Source organism: Bombyx mori, chromosome 19 (assembly GCF_030269925.1).
Source record: "Bombyx mori chromosome 19, ASM3026992v2".
Lineage (NCBI taxonomy): Eukaryota > Metazoa > Arthropoda > Insecta > Lepidoptera > Bombycidae > Bombyx > Bombyx mori.
This window is the reverse complement of record NC_085125.1, coordinates 6,304,284-6,327,781: the sequence shown is the minus strand read 5'-3', so window position 1 is coordinate 6,327,781 and position 23,498 is coordinate 6,304,284. Positions and strand designations below refer to the sequence as shown.

At 37.4% G+C, this 23,498-nt stretch overlaps 1 protein-coding gene and 1 long non-coding RNA gene across 10 annotated transcripts in view; one reads left to right on the top strand and one right to left on the bottom strand.

Annotated features, from left to right (window-relative positions):
* The window catches only part of LOC101744009 (uncharacterized), a 53,450-nt gene that overhangs the window by 10,405 nt on the left and 19,547 nt on the right, over positions 1-23,498 (bottom strand). For 2 of the 9 annotated variants that reach the window (XM_062673974.1, XM_038017720.2), the window contains exons 2-11: positions 17,749-17,868; positions 16,771-16,856; positions 16,165-16,423; positions 15,772-16,053; positions 6,274-6,406; positions 5,199-5,341; positions 4,249-4,453; positions 3,134-3,246; positions 1,790-1,867; positions 255-1,100 (exon numbers count right to left, since the gene is read on the bottom strand). In XM_062673974.1, the coding sequence (XP_062529958.1) occupies positions 255-1,100; positions 1,790-1,867; positions 3,134-3,246; positions 4,249-4,453; positions 5,199-5,341; positions 6,274-6,406; positions 15,772-16,053; positions 16,165-16,423; positions 16,771-16,856; positions 17,749-17,815 (2,212 nt within the window). In that variant the 5' untranslated portion in view covers positions 17,816-17,868. Of the gene's footprint in view, positions 1-254; positions 1,101-1,789; positions 1,868-3,133; positions 3,247-4,248; positions 4,454-5,198; positions 5,342-6,273; positions 6,407-6,561; positions 6,609-15,771; positions 16,054-16,164; positions 16,424-16,770; positions 16,857-17,748; positions 17,869-23,498 lie in introns of those variants that run through there. The other 7 variants (XM_062673975.1, XM_038017724.2, XR_009975676.1 and 4 more) reach the window with 4 other exon arrangements.
* LOC134200674 (uncharacterized) lies at positions 11,252-13,276 on the top strand. Its single transcript, XR_009975686.1, has 2 exons — positions 11,252-13,001; positions 13,147-13,276. It is a non-coding gene; the product is annotated as an uncharacterized LOC134200674 (long non-coding RNA).

Below are 23,498 nucleotides of genomic sequence, written 5' to 3'. Positions count from 1 at the left end.
ATTGTTCATTTTGCATTTTACTACAATATTAGTCATGTATTTCTATAACCTTATGCACAAAAGGTACAATTGCAAACTCAATACCTAAAGCATTTTCTATTTTACTGTTTCCTGTGAACCCATTGCATCATCAAAAGTAGAACTGGTATATATATTTTCGATAACTACATTAAATGATTGCTTGTTAATTATAGATTGCATTATTACAGTCGATATTAGCTCTAATAGTGGGTACATTTTTAATTCAGGCTTACCAGGATATGAAGATCCAGTTGGTGGGTATTTATCATACATATCCGGATAACGATCCCCACCCAGGGGTACGGGATCTCTATTTACTCCAATAGGATACCGACTATAAGGATAACGACCCCAGTCAGAACCAGAATATCTGTCTTGGTCAAACCTATCAGAATATTGGTTGGAATACCACCCGGGTCTGGACGGGTATCTTCCACGAACAGGAAAGCGTTCTGGGTATCTATTCGTTGGATATCTATCTGGATAAACATCGATGGGGTATCTACTAATAGGGTACCGATCTGCAGCAGGATATCTACCGAGGTCATTTGGAACTGGATCGTAAGTGGGATAGCGTCCACCATCCAGAGGAAACCGTTCTCCGTTGGATGCGGGATACCTACTAGGATACCTATCGAGACTACCAGGGTATCTATCTACGTTAGAAGGATAGCGATCAATACCCGCAGGATATCGATCAGCTCCCGGTGGATAACGGTCAATTCCAGGAGGATAACGGTCACCTCCAGGCGGAAAACGATCAATTACTGATGGGTATCGATCGATGCCAGGTGGATAGCGATCAACGCTGGGAGGATATCGGTCAATTCCAGGAGGATATCGATCAGCAGGATATCTTTCAGGTCCAACACCAGGAGGGTATCTGTCATCGGGGTATCTATCGTCAGGATATCTATCGCCCGGTGGGTATCGATCCGGGTCCGAACCAGCCGGGTACCGGTCTTCTGGGTACCGATCTGGTCGGCTGCTGTACCGATCATCGTCAGAGTATCGGTCGTCGTCGGGATAGCGGTCTGCGCCTTGCGGGTATCTATCTCGATCACTGTTGCTACTCCCGCCTTCAAGAAAAAACAATAGAATTACTTTTAATTAAATTTTCAATTATAGAATGACGTGCGCTTTATCCCTTCCTCTACATACATAATATTTTCGTTCATAATCTACATTAAATGCGGAAACATGCAAAAAGCCATAAAACATATTTCTACTACACGAAAGACTATATGTATAACTAATTTGTCATCAAAACAAAACGTCAAAGCTGACTCACCTCTGCTTGAATACCATTTTTTAAATCTACATACATATACATACACTAATTTATGACCATAAATTTTAAAATTCGAATTACAAAAAAAAATACCAAAAAAATACACCCTATAACCAAATGACCTCTGTAATAAGGAAAACGTCATCAAATTTAATAATAACTACGCAAAACATAAAACCACGTCGCAATCATTGTCACGGCGATCAACTTTGTTATTTAATCTAAAAATAAATAACTAATTCTCGTCAATATATATAGTGAAAAACATTGTAATTTTTTTCATATCCGTGCTTCATCTACTTAAAAACAATTTAGATTTAATTAAGGTAATGAGAACTAAGGTTGACGTAAAAGAAAAAGCGAATTGAAAAAAGAACGCGCGTGATTGAGTTACTATTATTATACATTTCCTTCGTAAACTGCCAATGTCGATCGCCAAAACAATACCAAAATATTTCTGACTACCATGCATCGAACCTGTTGTGGTCGGTTTTCCCCAGGGTGTCTGCGAACCGGACCCAGATCCTGTCTCTGTCTCCCCAGTTACTAGTTGATCTGTCATAACACTTTTACCTATATTTATGTACTATACGATCGGTATGTACTTTAAAAAACCAATTAAATTTTCTCTTTCAATAGTACTTATTGGTCATTACAAACTTTTATCACAAAATACAACTCTGTGACAGATTGCGAGCGAATTCAGTCAAGCATAATAAGTAATAAAATAACCTCTATCAAAGATTGGTACCTAGATAGGACATTCTCACGTTTAGTCACTCAGTAATGATTGTCTATAAATAGACTGTTGACTTCGACCCACACTAATTTAAGCAAGTGGCTCCAGCTTCAATAGTATAACTCAATTTGTGGGCAGATCAATTTCAATAAGTAATGGACACAATAAAATGCTGTAGACCACATGAAATGGCTGGATGTAATGTTTTTTAAGCACAAACACAAATTAGTAACAACAAAGACACATTTAAATACAAATTAATTGATTTAACAATAACTGTCACAATCTTAATGGTTTTATTCATTATGAGGAACCGGCTATTAATTACCTGCGATTTAACCTACGTCTACATCTAAGTCGTTGTTTATGACTATAATTAAAGTGCATTTAAGTTAATAGGTTTAGAGTGTTTAAAAAATCTAAATTATAGTTTAATTTCTCTATTTAAAATGAGAACATTATTATAGCAATCTCGACAGCGACACGTTCAGTAAGTTTAATTCGAATTTATTATTTTTTGTTAGCTGGAATAGCCTCAAAGGGCTACTAGCGAATAGGTAGGTATAAAAAAAGTTTTTTTTGTTTCATCTTGCATTTCAATAGCATGCATTCATCATGCATTACAGCGCGAATTAAGGCACGAAGGATGCGCAATGTCACTCTCTGCCTATTAAGGCAATTAAAAACTAGTCTAAGATTTACGGTTTAAATGTTCTACAATTGAAGCATGTTATTATGAGCAAGATGTGTAGACGACGTATTCAATTGGACTTCATCAAAATTGATCTCTCAGTTTATAACTCGATACATTCAATGTCGTCTTCAAATTTGTTTCTAGAAAGTATCATACTAGTCAAAATTTTTGAAAACTTTATTTATTTGATCATTATTATGGATCATTATTTTAGGTTACTGTCAACGCTTTGAATCCAATCTAATCTGCATTGAAATTGGAATCTTAGTTAGTTGTTTTGAGATAACGACCAAAGTCTGTACAAGATTCCTATATCATAAACATAGAGGATCGTAAACATTGAATTTACGATTACGAAATCTGAGTTTAAAACCAAATTGAAACTTACGCATAAGATTTTCGTAATAATCGAAATCTGGGTCGTATAGTAGCCGCATTCCATCCTTCTGGTTGTATCTGCTCAGTCGACAAGTTCTAGCTCGATCGCTATAAACCGCTGACCTGTTAAACAAACATAAAAACTGCAGATGTACAAAAAATTACGACTCGTTTTTCTTGAAAATTCAACATAAGGCACTTACCGAAGCAAAAAGGTTAGGTGTACTTATTTTCTTAATATACATAGGTAGATTCACTAAACGAAATATACTCGTAATACTCATTATCATAACTAATTTTAGGTTTATGTGAACGTGAACATAAACTTAGCCAAATGCAGGGGACAGACAGAAAATTTTGATAATATACATACATATACGATTCAACTATTTATCTGATTCATCAATTGATTTTAATTTAAACTTTTTTTAATTGTATTTTTCTTTTCATGTGGCTTTTTTTTGATTGCCCTTGTAGGCAGACGAGCATACGGCCCAGTTGATGGTGAGTGGTTACCGTCGCCCATGGACTTCAGCAATGCCAAGCCGCTGCCTACCGTTAAATGTGGCTAATGTAGTATGCACATACAATACATAAAAAAACCAAAAGTAACTCATTGTGTTTTGAAATGTAATTTCAAATACTAACAGTAAAGATATACACGTTTTAAAAGATCTAATTTCTCTTTTTTATTTTCTTCGTACCCTGCTGCAATACTGTCCGGGTTCAAGTTACTTTATTAATAATTTGAGCGCTTAGATCATGAGGAAATAGCTTTAAATTTAATTCCAAAATACGAACAAAGTAGACATATAAGAAAAGTACACTCTGTTTTTGTTTTGTTCTTAGATAAGTGGACATGACCAAACAGGCCATAGGGGCTAAGTGGTAACCGCAGCCCATAGACATCCACAAAGCAGATATAAAAAGTTCCTTCATCGTGGAAGTCATTCGTGAATATTTATTTCAATTGAAAAATTGGTGCCTGTCTACGGAATTTAAACACCAGCACAGTCGCATCAGATCTTCTAATCGTTTAGGCCACGACCACTTAACTATGTGTTAACCTAAGCCTAAAGGATTAATTACAATTATTTTTATCAAGAAATGTGTATCGACTCATACCTGCACTGGAAACTAGTCTGCCTCAAGCATTCATCAAGACATTCGCTTAGTGACCGCCCTGTTATCTCTGAATGAAACTCCCCGGTTATCCGACTGTTTCTGTATCGTTGGAAAGCGGTATCCGGGCGGCGTCCAGGTGAAAACAGGTGTGACGTCACACTGTTATCCGGGTACTCCGTGCCGCGAGCTGTCACCCGATGAGAGACTGATCATAATCGTGAGAAAAACCTTGTTTAGGTTTCATGCGTTGTTAATGATTTGTCGTGTTATTTTGTGAATCATCTATTATAATGCGTTAACAATGTTAAATTTAATTAGTAAGTACATCACTACATAGTATAAAACAAAGTCGCTTTCTCTGTCCCTATATCCCTATGTATGCTTAAATCTTTAAAACTACGCAACGGATTTTGATGCGCTTTTTTTTAATAGATAGATTGATTGAAGAGGAAGGTTTATATGTATAATAAAATCCATTAAATAGTGGAGAAATACTGTTATCAATAATAAATTACAGTTCCCTAAGCGAAGCGAGGGCGGGTCGCTAGTAGGTAACAAAATTATTAAAGCTGAATCGGTATAAAGAATCTCCCAGATTATTTCAACCTTGGGTAAGCCACGCCTTCTCTTTAATCAAGTAATTTCCGTTGGAAAAAGTCGACAATGTCATTCTAGTGTATAATTGAGACTTTGATCTTAAGTCAACCTCAAATTCCATGAAATTATAGTCCGTCTTTCATTAATTCATCACCTTATCTAACAAACAGATGTGACAAATATTTAATATTAAAGACAGAGTGTTTTTTAACTTTGTTTTTTTTTGTAACGTAGCAGTCACTAAATCTATTGGAATAATGCTGTTAAATAGTTACTTTGAAGAGTAGCTGTATTAACGATACCTCACACCAGACAATGTTATGTTTATAAAATACGGTGGGCATAATACTAACGATTGTCTAAGCAGACGAGATCGTAGAAGTGATGCGTAGGCGAAGCGCTGACGGTAACATCGTCTTTCTGTGAAACTGAATCTTCTTCTGACAAAACACACTGACGAGTCATGGCGTCGTGCTCAATAGAACGGCAGAAGTACCTAAACATACATTAGAAAAATGTTGTATCATTGAAATGGTACGAACTTTTTTCCCTACCTATGCTGATAGCCTTGAGAGGCTATTTCAGCTTCTCCTTGACGTGTAGGTGAGCTCACGGGGATCTAACCGGGAGTGTTGCTAACAGGGGCCCTAGCAAAAGCAGTGCTTCGCAGAATTTACCACCGGATCGGAAACGCGACCCACTGAGAAGATCCGGCGAGAAACTCGGTGGGCTAAATAAATACGAACACGAAAAGGTCTGGCTTTTGAACCCCCTTTATGTTTATGCATAACCATGTCTCAGTCAAGGTTTATTTTGTTTTTTATTGGTCTTCGCCATATCTGTATTTATGTAACCCTGTGTAAGAATAGTACTTGTATGATGTAGACATTCATAGGTACCACTATTCTACTGTCGTAAAACAGTCATGTGTTCCGATATGAAGGCTCCGTTAACCAATCCATGTATCATAAAATTGTGTCCTCTTCTCATGTCTCAGAGTTAGAGTATACGCTACATATACAATACTATTTTATCGCTTCGTAAGCAATGGAATAAAGTGTATACCTACCTGATTATGAGTGGTCATCGCCGCTAACAATTCTAGGAGTCAAGGCGATGTCTATTACTTGGATTCTATCCCAATTTCGTTTGAGCTCATAATCATTGAAGGACATGCCATAGAACTGAGGAAACCTAAGATGGGCTATGAAATCGTCTGCTCTCCTAAATCTAAAGCTTGTCGATATTATATGTATAATCCCTATAAATCCCGTGTATAGTCAATTTACAAGTGGCCAAGTTTAACAAAGTAGAACTCGAATATCGTGGTACCGATTTTAAACAACAATAAAAATATATCAGCTGCATAGCTACAAACTTTTTCGCACGTCGCTAATATTTACACGTCTTATCAAATCGTTTGCTTACTTTTCAGCTCGCACACACATGGCCTGACATTCCTCCAAGGTCATGTTCGAAAATACATCGGCTTCGAATGGTCCACCTAAGCGTTTGTTTTCTTCCTTGATGAAAACCGCTAAACCGTCACATCGGCGCTCCGCTAAAATACAGTAAATCACACATATATACAGATATAAAACACAAATATTAGTAGGTAACTAGCTGACCCGGCAGTAGTAGTAGTAGTGCCTCAATCGATAAGTAAAAAACCTAAACTTTAGGTATTTAATTCGGAGAATTTTCATATATATTTACCTTTTAAACCTTCTCTGGACTCCGACAATTAATTCAAAACCAAAATTAGCCAAATCGGTCCAGCCGTTCTCGAGTTTTAGCGAGACTAACGAACAGCAATTCATTTATATATATATATAGATTACAGTATAATTTAGTTTACTAATTAAATAACATGTACAATAGTTAAATTAACAAAATGAAATCAATACTTTGATTCGTAAGAGTAACGTTCGGAAATGTGTTCTTACGATATCAAACTATTAATAGTAGTTTTAACAATGTATTTCATTTATAATTAATTCATTTTATTTAATTCTGCGTTATCTATTCAAGTTCTGTCGCTTTGGAAATTGTCGGTGAATGTTTCTTGGACAATTATCTCTGGGTCATTTCGAGACTCTTTGAGTGCGGCAGTTTTGATATGATTTACGGATGCTTCGTTTATTTTAGAAAACTAACATTAGTCATTGATGTTAAATTGTCAAAACAGCTAGTGAATTTGAAGCACCGATGCAGGAAAAATGGTTTTTTCGCGCGAAGATACAAGTGTGTAGTATCAAAATACGCGTCTCAGTGAGAGGAACACAACCGTGAAAACCGCTTGGAAATAAGTGAAAGTGAGAGAAAGTTGTGGTTCAAAAACTAAATTTTTTGTATGTTTTTGTGATACGCTGACAAAACTAGATCGACGACCCCCCACTTTTTTGGGGTCTAAATAATCGTCTCGTCGAGCCCTACCTTCTGGACTATACCCAGGATTTTTCCGGTGGAAAACAGCCAGTGTAATCCGGAATTTCTGAAAACCACGTGCTACCGAGATCGACTCCCAGGACACCTGGACAGGCGTGTGGCACACCAATAGAAGCGTCTTGACAAGGCGAATCTTTTGACACCTGGATCATCGAGATCAGACAACCCGGGACAACACAGTGAAGCTTTAAAGGTCGACAAAATTTTGAAAATCTTTGGTGTCATTTTCCAGCTAAAGTAAATCGACAACCCCCCTTTTTTATTTTTTTTATTATAAAGTAGACCCCTTAAAATTAAATTCTCCAAATTTTTAGATTTTTTTGAATGTGTAGTTTATTAAGAAATTAATTTTGAATAGTGTACTAAATAATCAGTTCAATATAAATGGAGTTACACCCCCCTACCGATAATATTTTAAAAATTAATTTTGTTAAAAGTGTTCAAAAATAGACCTCTGAAGAAAGTTTAATTTTGTTTTCTAATTAATCTAGTTAATTTATAAAAACAAGGCTTTTTGCGGTTGGGCGGGAAAGTGACACCAAAGCAAACCCCTTTGAAGAGGGTAAAAAAATCACGGCGCGCAAATTATAATATAAGTATAGTATAGTTTAGGTCATAAGGAACACATTACTTTTTAAATGGTGAATTTTGGACAATTTTTCGAATCGCGATCTTCGTTAGCATCTTTGTTTACATCAGAGTTCACCCGCAAATTGAGGCTGTCGCGGAGATCGCGATCTGAAAATCTACTTTTTAGATAATAATAAATTCGAGATTTTCTTATAAGGACTGGATAGAGCGTGGTTAAAAACCACCCTCCACGTTTTTAAATTTTTGGAAAAACTCTTTTTTCAGCAGAAAAAATAGACCTAAACTTAAAAAATTTAATAACAAATTTTACCCGATATATCGGGCAGTGTTGAAAAGGGAAATAATGTTTTGCACGACCCAGGGCCGTATCCAGTAAACCAAGGGAGATAGACAAATTTTTGAGCTCGAATTCGACTTCAATTAGATAATTCAATCAACTAAAAATATTTTAGTATTCTTTGTCATAGAATAGACAACCATTATTTATAACAGGTACATAAGGGACTACAAAATTTTTTTAAATCGACTTAGCTAGATTTAGAAATCTACTAAACTAACTTCGACTAAACTTCGACACTAAAAAAATATATCTTTATTAATTTATAATTTTAATTGCACTGTATTAACATTTACATTTGGACACTGACCCCCCTATACAGGGTCCGACAGACATATACACTCGACAACTTTCCCCGCTGTACTCGCACTGCATCACATCACACTTACATCACACTCTCTCACACACATACACACAATGTTCCATACACCAACAACATCTGGCGCTGCCAAAAAACCTCAAATTCCCAGCCCCGCTACCTCACCTTCGGTAATGCCGGACGCTGCCAGGACTTTCATTAAAAGACCGGAAACAAAAAGAAGGTCGCTTGATAATATGGACCTGTATAGAAAGCAGCAGCAGTACTATGCTGACACACCGAGCGACCAATTACTCCAGGAAGTGATGAAGACGTTTGAGGATATACCCTCAAAGGTTCAGCAGTACCCTCAGATGAGGCGGGACATCAAGTCCTTCCTGGAGTCACAATCGGACAAAAGTATCCGCATACTCTTTGAGTTGAGTAAGCGGATGAAGTGTCTGGAAGCAGCGGCGTCCGGGACTAGCATACATACAGTAGCGTCATCTTCTAACAAAGAAGAAAAACTGCTGGGAAAATTGCAAGAGGTGGAAAACACACTAACTTCACGGCTTAGTCAAATGGAAGTTAACCTGAAGCATGAAATATCAGAACTTAATATAGGAAACGACGATCGAGGCGCTGACATCCTCGAACATATGTTCAAAAATTTCGAAGAGACCAAAGCCGAAATAGTTAAATCGACCGAAGGTGTCGTGGGACGGACGCAGGCTCTCTTTGAAGATCTGGCTGGTACTGTCGCCAGAGACGTCGTCGAAGCCAAAACACAAATAAGCCAGATAACAAAAGGGTTGACAGCTGAGAGCAACATGGTTCCCCAAACATATGCCAGCGCCGCAGCAACAAAACCTGGGCGTCGTCCGGCGCTTCACTCGATGGCGGTGACCTTCGAGGACAATCAAGAGACTGCCGAAGAGGTACTCGCGAGAGTGAGGAAAGCGGTCGACGCCAGGGGTACTGGCCTTAAAATAAATAAAATAAGGAAGGCAAAGAATAGCACAGTCATACTCGGCTGCGATACGGAAGTGGAACTAGATAAGGTGAGAGAAAGGATAAAAAGCCACGGTGATGGGTTAATCGTAGCGCCCATGAAGAATAAGGACCCACTCGTCGTCCTTAAAGACGTCTTTATGGACAATGACGACAACGAAATGGTTAAGGCCCTTTACGCTCAAAACGCCGACATCTTCATGGGTCTATCACAAGAGGAGATGGATTTGACAATTAAATTTAAAAAGAGGACCAGAAATCCTAAGACCTCTCACGTTGTCATCCAGGTGAGACCGAAGGTATGGCAGAGGATGACGGAGGCTGGCGCCCTCTATCTGGACCTGCAAAGGGTCAGAGTGGAGGACCAGTCTCCGCTCATCCAATGCACGAAGTGCCTCGCCTTCGGCCACGGCCGCAAATTCTGCACCGGGAATGTAGACAAGTGTAGCCACTGCGGAGGCCCACACTTGCGCGAGGAATGCGCCGACTACATCGCGGGAATTAAACCGCAGTGCTGCAATTGCTTGCACTCCAGGTTGCAGAGTACGGATCACAACGCATTCAGTGTCGATTGCCCAACCCGCAAAAAGTGGGACTACCTGGCGCGATCAAACACTGCATATATATGACCCATACACTCAGCGGAACGCACACACATGACAAATATAAACACACACACACACACATACACACACACATACACACACACATACACACACACTGATATAAAAGTATATAATAAATATATATGGATATATCAACCCAGCAAGTCAAACAAACACTGAACACATATGCAAATGACTAAATAGAAAAAAGCCAAAGAAATAACCCCGCAATAAGAAATGACAATAAGTATATATACTAGAGTATATATATACTATTGACGAAGAAACAATGGAAATTATAGAAACACTGAGTCAAAATGTCACTATCCCTAAGTTTAAATAATAGTACCTAACTAAAAAGACATCCTTAGATAGAGTAAATACCGGAAGAAACCATAATAATAAGTTAAAAACATATTGTTAATAGAATAAGAAACAAAAACTGTACAAAACTAGATGTTAAGAATTATGAAAGAATGAAGACAATAAACTGTGAATAGAATAAGAAATAGATAGTAAACTCTAGACATAACAACATAATACTGTACTGTAAGAAAATTAAGTTAAAACATATTGATAAATAAAGTAAGAAACGAATAATTGTAAAGAACTAGATGTTAAGAATTATGAAAGAATGAAGACAAGAAACTGTGAATAGAATAAGAAATAGATAGTAAGCTGTAGACATAACATTATATAATTGTACTGTAAGAAAATTTAAGTTTAAAAATATTGTAGCTATGTTGTATTGGACAGTGTCGTCAAAGGTGTTAAGTAAAAAAGTTATGTAGTAACATCAGTAATCAACAACATTATGTAGTAACAGGTTACAATAAACGGTCACATACGTAGTACAATTATTACCCCAACAGATAAAAATACAAGGTAGTCAAATTAGCGGGAGTCCCACCCGGCAAAGAAAGTAAGGTGATGGATAAAAGAAAGAAATAGTATGAGGCATGTCAGTGCGAGAGGCATACAAGCGAGAAATAGTATGAATGTGTTACATAGAATAATAAGGTCCTGCCGAGCCTATGGGCGGGGAAAGGCGAAAAAAAAAAAAAAAAAAAAAAAAAAAAAAAAAAAAAAAAAAAAAAAAAAAAAAAAAAAAAGCACCGATGCACAGAGATTCACAAACATAGATTGTTTGAATAACTTACTGGAGATAGGACCTCTTGTGAGTCCGTGCGGGTAGGTACCACCACCCTGCCTATTTCTGCCGTGAAGCAGTAATGCGTTTCGGTCGGAAGGGCAGGGCAGCCGTTGTAACTATACTGAGATCTTAGAACTTATATCTCAAGTTGGATAGCGCATTTACGTTATAGATGTCTATGGACTCCAGTAACCAGTTAATACCAAAAAAATATATACTTGTAAAGCCTAGTATCAAGGGCAAGTTATTATGGAATAACAAAATGGTTAGGCCACTTATCAAATAGACATACATTTTTGTATTGCCAACTTTACTTTATTTGGTTTGAAAACACTCTACTCTTTCTGGTGATAGGGCGTCTTCTGAGCCCGCACGGTTAGGTACCACCACCACCCAGCTTATTTCTGCCGTGAGCTTATGTCTTATTTATTTTATTTATTTATTTATTTATGTACACACAGAAAACAAGACACAGTACAGAGTAATAGGAAAATTATGTACAAAGGCACTGCTTATTTCTTTGAGAAATCTCTTCCAGCAGACCTGCGAGAGGATAATGAGAATAATAATAAAAAGTGATAAGTGTGTGTAGAACACATAACTAAAATAACAAATACAACATGAGAATTATAGCACATACACATAGCAAATATTATAAGTAACACAGTAACACTCGTATATGCGAAGAGTATAGAACCATGATCATTCGGTTGATGATAGATAAAATTGTTTGACCTTGTATTTAAAAACGGAAACAGACTTGCAAACTCGGATGTCAGCCGGCAACGAATTCCACAGTCTGACCGCGTGCACAGTAAAGGAGTGAGAATAGAAATTGGTTTTGTGGGAAGGGAATAACAAAACAGAACGTTGGTTGGACCTGCAGGGAGCATCAGGAGAACGAATGAAAGAGAATCGCTCACGTAAATATAAGGGAGAAGTGGGCTTATGTAGGATATTGAATAGGAGACATAATATTCGAGTATTCCTACGAAGGCGTATAGGGAGCCATTTAAGTTCTTTGCGAAAATGAGAAACATGATCGAATTTTCTGAGATTGTATATAAAACGGATACATAGATTTTGCATCCTCTCAAGCTTGTTTGAGAGCTCCTCAGTGGCATCCAAGTAGCAGGCATCGGCGTAATCAATTATGGGTAGAATGAGAGCTTGGACGAGAGATATTTTTGTATGCTGAGGTAAGAAGCCCTGCAGACATCTCAACGAGTGCAAGGCAAAGTGCACCTTCCTACTAATCTCAGCAACGTGAGAACTCCACGAAAGATGTCGATCTACAATAACACCCAGGTTTTTAACTGAATCGGTTAGAGTTATTTGAGTCCCATCCAAATAAATTGGGGGGAGTATAGGATCGCTGAGTCTACTGCGCAATTGTTTACCCCCTATAATGATAGCCTGTGATTTTCCCGGATTAATGTGCAGACCGTAGGCTTTTGCCCATTCACTGATAGACTTCAGATCACTGTTCATCGCAGCAATAGCCGATTCAACTTCAGGCTCCGAGAAGTGGCGATATAGCTGGAGATCGTCTGCGTAGAGGTGGAATTTAGAAGATATAAGCCTAGTGACAGAGTTTATAAACACAGAAAACAGAAGAGGAGAAAGAACACCACCTTGGGGAACGCCCGCACTGACGTTCTGCCAATCTGAGAAAGTCTCGTCAAGACGGACACATTGCGAGCGCCCCCGAAGGTAACTATCAAACCAGTTAATAGCAGATGAGGAGATATTGTTTGATTTGAGTATTTCGAGCAGAACATCGAAGTCAACAGAGTTAAAAGCGCTGCTGAAATCTAACAACACTAATAAAGTTAGTTGTTTGTTTTCCATGGCCCAGCGAATGTCATCGGTCACTTTTAGAAGAGCTGTAACCGTGCTGTGGCCCTTGCGAAAACCAGATTGGAAGGAGCTAAGAAGATTGTGGGAGAGGAGAAAAGACGACAGCTGACGGTGGACAATGTGCTCAAGGACTTTGGAAAGAAAAGGAAGTATAGATATAGGCCGGAACTGAGATGGCAAAATAGGATTGGGGCTTTTTGGGATAGGAACAACGTAGGCTTGTTTCCAAGAATCAGGAAAGTTGCTAGAGGTAAAGGAAAAATTGAAAATATGGGTAAGTATAGGTGCTACCGTTGGAAGAATTAGGGCAATCATTTTAGAGCATACGTTATCAATTCCAATAGCCGTGGATGAGATGGAGAAAAAGGAATTACGGACATCAGCAACCGAGACTGGACTTAAGTCAAAAATAGGGATCCGGGGTACGGATAGACTTGAAATCTTAAGCAACGTGGCCGTCTTTGACGAATCACTGAGTGACACAGGAGGGAGAGAAAAATGCTTATTGAGGGCGCACAAGTCAGTATCCTTGACAGAAGAGACCGGAGTTTTGCCAATGCCGACAGATTTAAGGAATCTCCAAGTATGAGCAGGGCTGCGATTTTCAAGTGATTTGTGAAAGTAAAGTCTTTTAGCATCTCTGCACAAACGGTTGCACCGGTTGCGCAGTGCTTTGTATATGGCCAGGCTGTGTTCAGTGGGGCAACGTTTGTATCTTCTTTTGGCTTTGTCCCTGCGAGCCATCAGAGTTTTAATATCCGGCGTTAACCACGGTGCAGGTTTATGTTTAATTCGAACTCGACGGACGGGGGCATGCTGATCAAACAAACTGATTACCTTATAATTAAAAGAATTGACCATGTCGTTAATGTTATGGTGTTCAAGAATACACGACCAGTCGGTATTATTTACATCCCGTCGCAACGCTCCCAGATCAATACCCTTGTAATTGCGAAGTAGGAGAAATTGTGAATTACGTTTAGGGGGTCGAACACGATAGGAGAGATAAATCAAGTCATGATAAGAAAAGGAAGCGGAGAGTTGACCATGAGTGATAACATTATCAGGAGAAGATACTATCATGAGATCAAGTACAGAAGGAGTACAATTAGGAGAAAAATGAGTAGCAGAAGATGGTAAGACCTGAAGGTTAAAAGAAGACAGTAAAGATAGAAGTTGACGAGATCGGTAGTTGTTTTTGATGAGGCAAGTGTTGAAGTCTCCCATAATGATTACATGATTGTAATTTGAGCAGAGCTCGAGCAAGACAGAATCAAGAGAATTGAAATAATCAATATTGAGGTTAGGGCTATAGAAAACACCAAGTAGGAGTTTAGAGTGAAATATGGAGATCTCAAGAAAAAGAAATTCAGCGGATTCGGAATACGGAGAGGGTGACGCATTTATAACCTTAAATGGAATTTCAGCACGCAGATAGATAGCCACGCCACCGCCCCCTTCTCCGCCTCTTCTCGGTTCGGTCATTTCTGATCAGTACGAATCCAGGGAGTGAAAAAAATGAAGAAGGAAGAGAGGGTTTTAAAAAAGATTCAGTAATAAGTATGACGTCAAGCGGAGAGTTGCTAAATGAGGACAGAAGGTCAGTATAATGACTAGGAACACTTTGAGCATTAATGTGGGCTATATTAAGATTATTGGAATAAGTAGAAAAACATTGGGCGATCCGATCATGTTGGGTCAGAACTGTGGAAGAGTTACTATTCACACTGACAAAACTATCAGATGAAGAGGTACACGAAAAGAAACTATCATTGAGATCAAGTAAATCATCAGTTTCATACATTGATATGTTAATAGATTTCAGACGTGCACAATTAAGACGTGTATGTGTATATGCAGAAGAACCAAAGTGGAACTTAAATAAAAAAATTAAAAAAACCAAATTAATCAATTACCCAGTGGATTACCTTACCAACTCGCTGGTTTAGTGACAGAGATTGAACAGAGAAAAATTAAAGACAACTTAAATTATATGCTTGCTAGACACAAAAGATATTAGCATTTAAAAAAAAATAATCCTTAAATTATAAAGTACATAGTAAAAGGACATGTTTTAAAAAAAAAAAAAAAAGTTTTATGACCACACAGCACCACACAGCACCATGTCTCAAGGTCTGAGGCGGCATTTACGTTGTTGATCTCTATGGGTCCCGGTAACTAATTAACATCTGGTGAATCGTGACCTCGTCCACCCATCTAAGCAATAAAAAAGTAACAATGTATTTTTTTAATTTACGGCAAAATATTACGTTTCATTCTCTTTTCATTTAATTGTGGTTTAAAACAGTATTCTCGTCACTCACTTAAATAATTTTATCCGTAATTTGAAGCCACTGACTCGTATTTACCGGTGGTAGGAAGTCTTGTGAGTCCGCGCGGGTAGGTACCACCACCCTGCCTATTTCTGCCGTGAAGCAGTAAAGCCGTGGGGTAACCGTTGTAATTATACTTGAGACCTTAGAACTCATATCTCAAGGTGGGTGGCGCATTTACGCTATAGATGTCTATGGGCTCAAGTAACCGCTTAACACCAGGTGGGCTGGGAGCTCGTCCACCCATCTAAGCAATAAAAAAAAAATCGTACAATCGATTTCCTACTAACCATTAAGACATGTATTTTCCAAGTAATCAGCGTTGTGGTCGTCCTCCAATAACTCCGGGTGGGTGCGTCTCGTAAATCTACTGAGGGAGCATGTTCTTAAAGCCGAATCATAAGTCGCAGAACGGCAGACAAAGCTGAATTCTCCCAAGCACTTGTCCTCGCATTCGGTGCGATTGGCGACCATTATTTCCTTTAGGTCTGAGGGCGGTAGCTTCAAACGTTTCCGTGCGTGACGTTCAAAAACATAGCGACGCGACGGACATTCTCGTTCAGGCCGATTTGCTATAAAATTCATAATGAATGTCATAAAAAAATCTTAAGACTTAGCTCCAAAAAAAAACAATAATTGAATTGAAGTTTAAATAAGTACGGATCATACAAAACATAACTTACACGTGAGACAAATTTCATTAAAATGCACACTGTTAGGGACAATCATTAAAGTCCCAATCCCTTCAGGTGTAGCCTGCTCTCTGGTTAAGTAGCATGTTGACTCCTCGTACTCTGGTTCCGGACTGAAGGCCGCTATACGGGCCCCTGGTTGAAAATCTATAGAGTTGCAGGTCCTGACTAGGCTGTTTCCAGATCTATCACGTAAACATAGATCCTGGCATTTCTCCAACACGCGGAATGGCGGTGCAGTTTCTCGTACCTTTAATCATGCAAATTTCACTGTCGTTAATCCGTTTTGGTCACGGGCAATCGAATTATTGCAGCGATTAATTGAATTAAACATAGCAACTCATAGTAGGTATCTTTTGTGAGGATTAAAATTCTATCACGTGATCTATCACATCAATTATCCTTGTACTGTTGTTTTTGTGTTTGTGTTTAACAACGATTAGAGATTATTTTTTAATCTTTATTTGCGACTTTACTAGCGATTTCATTAAAACTGATAACGCTTGAATCACAAAAATGTTTTCCTTAAACTTTTAAATTTAATCTTTTTTTTTTTCCTTAATTTTATTCACTAAAAGAACACGATTAATAACTTACAACGTCATCGTCAAATCCATGTAACTGTTGATTCGGTAGTCGCTCGTACATAACTCGGCCCATACCTTGGTTACAAGTTGTTTGGGCTAAAAACAATTCAAGATTGATATAAAAAAGTATTAGTTAGTTCGGATATTAAACAAGATTTTCAGAAAGGTAGAAATATAGTACTAATTTCGAAACTCGCGGATAAAACATTCGTCCTTAACTTAATACACGATGGTTGGTTTTGTCAATAGATGTCAAAGTGCATTATAATCTCGCATAGATAATTCTAATATGTGCAATTAATTTGTTACTGGTGGTAGGACCTCTTGTTTACTAGTGGTAAGACCTCTTGGGAGTCCACACGGGTAGTTACCACCACCGGCCTGCTTATTTCTGCCGTGAAGCAGTAATGCGTTTCGGTTTGAGGGGTGGGGCAGTCGTTGTACTATAAAAACTGGGACTTAGAACTCATGTCTCAAGATGGGCGGCGACAGTGACGTGGTTAATGTCTATGGGATCCGTTGACCACTTAGGACCTCTTGTTTACTAGTGGTAAGACCTCTTGGGAGTCCACACGGGTAGTTACCACCACCGGCCTGCTTATTTCTGCCGTGAAGCAGTAATGCGTTTCGGTTTGAGGGGTGGGGCAGTCGTTGTACTATAAAAACTGGGACTTCGAACTCATGTCTCAAGATGGGCGGCGACAGTGACGTGGTTAATGTCTATGGGATCCGTTGACCACTTAACTAACAATTATGTGCGTTTTTAAATGTAACCTGCCTATTTCTGCCGTGAAGCAGTAATGCGTTCCGGTTTTAGGGATGGGGCAGCCGTTGTACTATAAAAACTAGGACTTAGAACTCATGTCTGAAAAATGGCGGCGGCATTGACGTGATTAATGTCTATGGGATCCGTTGGATCCGGTGACCCCTGAACTCATAGTTACGTGTGTTTCTAAACGTAAAATCGAATCTATACTCATTATTTTACCATTGGCCATAGTTAGCATAGTGAGGGCTGTGAAGGCGTGCATGACGCTTGCCCCCCGCGGCTTCATCTTCCTGCTGGCTGATGTGCAGATCACGCGTCACCGACAGCTCATTCACGCACCTATTGTATAGATAAAAATAAAAATAAAAGAGCCCTTTATTCCATGCAATTACATTTTTCTTTCTTTTTTTTTGTATATTTAGTACTGTATATTTTTTGTATATTTTTCGTATATTTATTTCTTTACTGGTGGTAGGACCTCTTGTGAGTCCGTGCGGGTAGGTACCACCGCCCTGCCTATTTCTGCCGTGAAAGCAGTAATGCGTTTCGGTTTGAAGGGTGGGGCAGCCGTTGTAACTATACTGAGATCTTAGAACTTATATCTCAAGGTGGGTGGCGCATTTACGTTGTAGATGTCTATGGGCTCCAGTGACCACTTAACACCAGGTGGGCTGTGAGTTGGTCCACCCATCTAAGCAAAAAAAAAAAAGACAAGCTTAGTATTTGCATCCAGGCGTGGAATCTATACTAATATTATAAAGAGGAAAGATTTGTTTGTTTGTTTGTTTCGAATAGGCTCCGAAACTACTGGACCGATTTGAAAAATTCTTTTTCCATTAGAAGCCGACATTGTCCCTGATGAACATAGGCTACTTTTTTTTATTTAATTTATTTTATTTTATTTTAGATAAGCGTTCTTTATGTAAATGAGTTAAAAATTGGAGTCGCGATCTCAAGGGAATGGTAAAAAAATTACAAAGAATTTATGGAAAAGCGGTTAAGGCAAAATGTACGACCGACGCAGGTTTACTTTTAGTTTTCTTCACATAATGTCGTCGCGTCATCAACTCGCTAATGTAACTTGTAATCAGATAAATGCAAACACAGAGAATATTATGAAAATTGTGCAAACTTTAAACAAGCTATCGACGTCAAAATAAATATTAGCGCACACTATGTTCTTACTTTATATTACATTTGATTTATTTTTTCCAATATGTTTTTATTCAAGTTCCGTGGCATTTTTCAAAACATGCGTTGGTTCGTTACACCATTTAAATGGACAACAAACTGTTACAAGGCTGTTTAAGTATTTTATTGTGTTTATGTAAGCTTTTATATTTATACACATAGCATATTATGATTACACGGCCTTTTAGGAAAATGAGAGGTTTTACATTTAGATTCTGCGAAGCACTGCACAGCAAGTGCTAGTGGCTTGACGCCCACTGAGTTTCTTGTCGGATTTTCGCAGTGGGTCGCGATTCCGATCCGGTGGTAGATTCTGCGAAGCACTACTCTTGCTAGGGCTAGTGTTAGCAAATTCTCTCAGGTTGAGCCCGTGAACTCACCCACCCGTCCGGGCGTAGCTGGGCTGGGCCGTAGCTGGGCGTAGCCGGGCGTCTGGGAATAGCTCCTTAAGCTACCAGGGAATAGGTAGGGGGAGAACAACTACTTTCACGATAAATCTTTCGTGACCACGAAAACTCTAAAGTATTCGAAACGTCGGAAACATTAACAAGAAAAGATTAAGCCGCGAGATTAAACCGTAAAAGTAGTTTTAAGTAGTTAAAAATAGTCTACGACTTTTTTATACCTAAGCTGATGGTCTAGAAAGCGTAACCTTATTATATCAGCGTAACCTTAACTAGTAGGTGAGCTCACAGGGCTCAAACCCTAGCAAGGGCCGTGCTTCCAGAATCTACCACCGGATCGGAAACGCGACCCACTGAGAAGATCCGGCGAGAAACTCAGTGGGCTGTGTCTGTGGGTTAATTTACTCGCCGAGCCCTTCGTCGCAAGCGACGGGTTCGACGAGAACGATGACCGATCCAGTATATGATTTCTTTTACAAGGATCAAACTATAATAACCTACAGCCACTAACACATGGCAAAGGTCGCTATTTTATCATAATATGAATATTAAGAAAAGTTATTCTCGTAAAACTAAACGGCTTGTGCAGCAAAATTCGTTTGATGTTTTGATATCCAAGGTTTGATATCTAAAAATGCCTTAGAAAAATCTAATGGTTTTATATCATTTATTTACATAATTTATTTATAACAAAATCAATATGTGAATGTAAAATGTATTTACATCGTCTGTACTCAAATGTCACGATAATTAAATAAAGATAATTCGTTTGAGTCAATAAGGACAATTGTTTTGTTTTCACACTTTGCTTAGGTCGAAGTGGTTCTGTATACTATAGACGTCGTCGCGACGTTTAGACGTTGATTAGACCACCCACCCGTCTCTAATATAAACATACCTATCTAAGGTACACAATATATTGTATATTTTACAGTACTAATTTTAGTTTGGAAATATTTAATTTTATACAAGGCAATGTTTCCTTATCGTTTAACGAAACTTTTGTTTTGTGTAGACTTATATCTGAAATAAGAAAATATGTTTTCTAAAATTATGTTGTTTCGTTGTCTAAATGATTGAGTTTAAAAGTATATTGCAAAACCTCTTACTTTTTGGCAAACAACGATTTTTTTTTAATTTTTAATTAACATCTTTTTAGGTTATTTAAAGATTTGGAAAGAAAGTTTTTTATTTTATTTATCCTTTATAGCTTGCAGTATGTGTCCATTTGCTAGTTAATAATTATCACGGTTTGAAAGGAGTTTATTTAGTTAAACGTAAGTACTATCGGCCATGCCGTCTTTCAATTCCGATCCTGGAAATGGGTAGACGACAACCATTTGACGTTACAGACTTACAGATCTTAAGATAGCGCATTTTACTGTCGACGATTTAATATCGGACACATCTGACGCTGAATTAATTTCATATCAGTATATGTTTAAAACTACTTATACAATTTAATTCCGGTTTTTTTTTTGTTGTTATTAGATTATTTCTGACGTTCAGAATATGTAGTTTACAGTTTTCGTGGTCACGGATTCATACAGGAGGGTATCTATAATAATTCAAAATGAAAACAAACGTGTAAATAAATACACCATTGTAATCATTGTAATCGAATACAATATTGACATCCGAACCGTTATTCTGCATTGAATTCACTGAGCTATAGATAAAATATCATTAAAATTATTGCTATTATAATTTTTGTCGCAAATATTTGCCAACAGATAATATAGAAAAAGCAATTTTAAGTGATATGACTGTTCATGTTGATAATACTGTTTTTTCAGTTATTTAGAGCGCTACACAGAGCACTATTGTTGGTTATTTTATTTAAGGATTAGCTTGGAATATTTAGACTTCGAATACTAAATTAAATGTAATTATGTGTAACAATGAATGAAATATTAGGGAGATTGAAACAATTTTAAAAGTTTTGTGTCTTAGAAAAGGGGTACAGGATGAAATTCGATAATAGACAGTAAATAAGTTACTTTATGATACCTTTTTTTTTTAACGCTGGGGAATCCATTTACGGATACCCACCTAAACAAACTACAAAAATAACATAAATTATTTTCAACTATAATTACGTAGATAACTGAGAGCATTGCTATCAAGAATAAAAATTGTAAAAATATAATAGGTATAAAAAATATCGATGTACATAGTTTTATTAATTAATTGAATTTTTGGAATAGTAACTTTCCAAACAGTTTATTTTGGGTCACTCCTTTATCATAATTTCAATTTAAAATTTCACCGATTAAACAATACATAACACGACAAAGAAAGGTCTTAAACACTTTGTCATACCTAGTACTATAACAAAATATAACAAGTATTTTGATACTTTTGTATTATCAAAAAAAAAATGGCTGTTGGATTCATTAAAAATCAACTGTATAAAAGATGTCCTTTTCTACTCGTACTCTGTAAAAGTACTTTTTTTTTTTGCAAATAAAATTTCCCACGTAGACATCATTAGCCTACCGACTGGAACAGCGAAATCTACATAATAAAACTAAATACTTGTACTATGAAAATTTTGGCGGTTCCGAAAATTGTGTCGTTGGAAAGCGGATGGTCGTATCCGGTGTATTGTGATCAACCGAGGTCCTCGTCCAAACGATACCACGAAATGACGTGGCATTCAAATTTCGATACAGTTATGCCGTGAAATCATTGTTTGGTTTTATTTATCCTTTTTGCAAAAAGATGGATTGCAAATTGTTTTTTTTTTGGTTTTGGTATATTAGAATGATCAAGTTTGTATCAAAGATTATTATTTTACGTTAATAAGCAAAAAAGGATTTTTTGATGACACATTCCTCCAATACGAGATTTGACTTCGCTTTCACGAAAATAAATAAAATTTAATGATTAATAGTTGAATTCAAAGTTGTTTTGTCTGATAGTGTGATACTAAGTTCTTACTTTAAAAATGAAATACTTCTACTAGTTTTGACTCTTAATAAATGAAATACATGTTTAAATTTGTAACGCAATGCTAAAATAATATTACATCAAGATTACACACGTGATTCTCTCAAAACAATTCGACTATTCAATCATTGACTGAAAAGCGAAGGTTTTCCAATCAAACAAGAATAATAAAAGCAATGGATCAAATGGCCCACATAAGAGAAAGTTAATAACTTTTGTCGAAACTTTACTTTGTCCTGTATGAAAGAGCGCAATGCGGATATCCAGCATCCATCAAACGGTAAAAGAACTTTTGACTGTAACCAATCACGCGGAACGAAACGGTGCGAAAACTGTTTGTTTGACTATTGTGGGACAATGGGATGGGCTAGGAAAAGCCCATGGGAAATAACACAGATATAACTTGCGACATCGAAACAGGCACACCCTATTAATTCATTTTTTACGAGCTCATGAGCCAGAATACTTTAATACGACCGTTGAGAGACTGTCACCATCATCAGTCTATCACAGCTGGACGTTAGTACCAATCAGCAACCGATTCATTTCCGTAACCATGGTGTGGTGGTCAAAGCACCTATAAATTACCACCAGTATGTGTGGGCTAGCGATCTTAGCATGTTCATGCAATACTCAAAGAACACTTATGTCCTAATATCCGATTAATACCAAGGAGTCTCACATAAATAAATGATTATGGTTTTTCATAGTAAAATTAGTGGAAATCGAGCGCTTGCGAGTTTATCAGTGTCAAACTATTCTTTCGGTTTTCTGTAATAAGAACATAGTTAAGGCGATAGAGTTCGCGATAGGTAGTGTTAGGTTAGGTTAGCTTTTGACAATGTTTATGGCATTGACAGCCGTAGCAGTCAAATCATAAGCTCGTATTCCTACTTACTTTATAACTACCTAAGACCAGCGTATCCTATATATAACATATACGATTTACAAATACACTCTGCATGTGGTTTGCATTTTTCCCTAACAATTGAGACCATTGATTATGCTCACGTAAAAAGTGAGATTTCAATAAATCATGAATGCAAAGTGTTCATGTGCAAGATTTATGTTTGTGTTAGATTTAGTCTGTTCGCCGATACCCACCGATATAATCGCAATACAGAACACAGCCCTTATTATACTGGTTTTGCTTATGGCAGTTATAATAAGGACCATAAACCACGATTTTTATAATTATTTTCTGACTTGTCTTCTTGGCCACATCTCTGGAGCCTTTGAACGGATACTCATATTATTTTCATATGTCAGAACACTATCGTACGTTAAAAGCGATCGCCATATAAATAGTAATAGAGTTTACTTTTAGATGTATAGTAGATTATATATATTTATTACATATAAAGTTTTGACCGTGCTGGCGAAGCTTTTTTTATGAAGGAATGACTTTTTTTTTTTATTGCT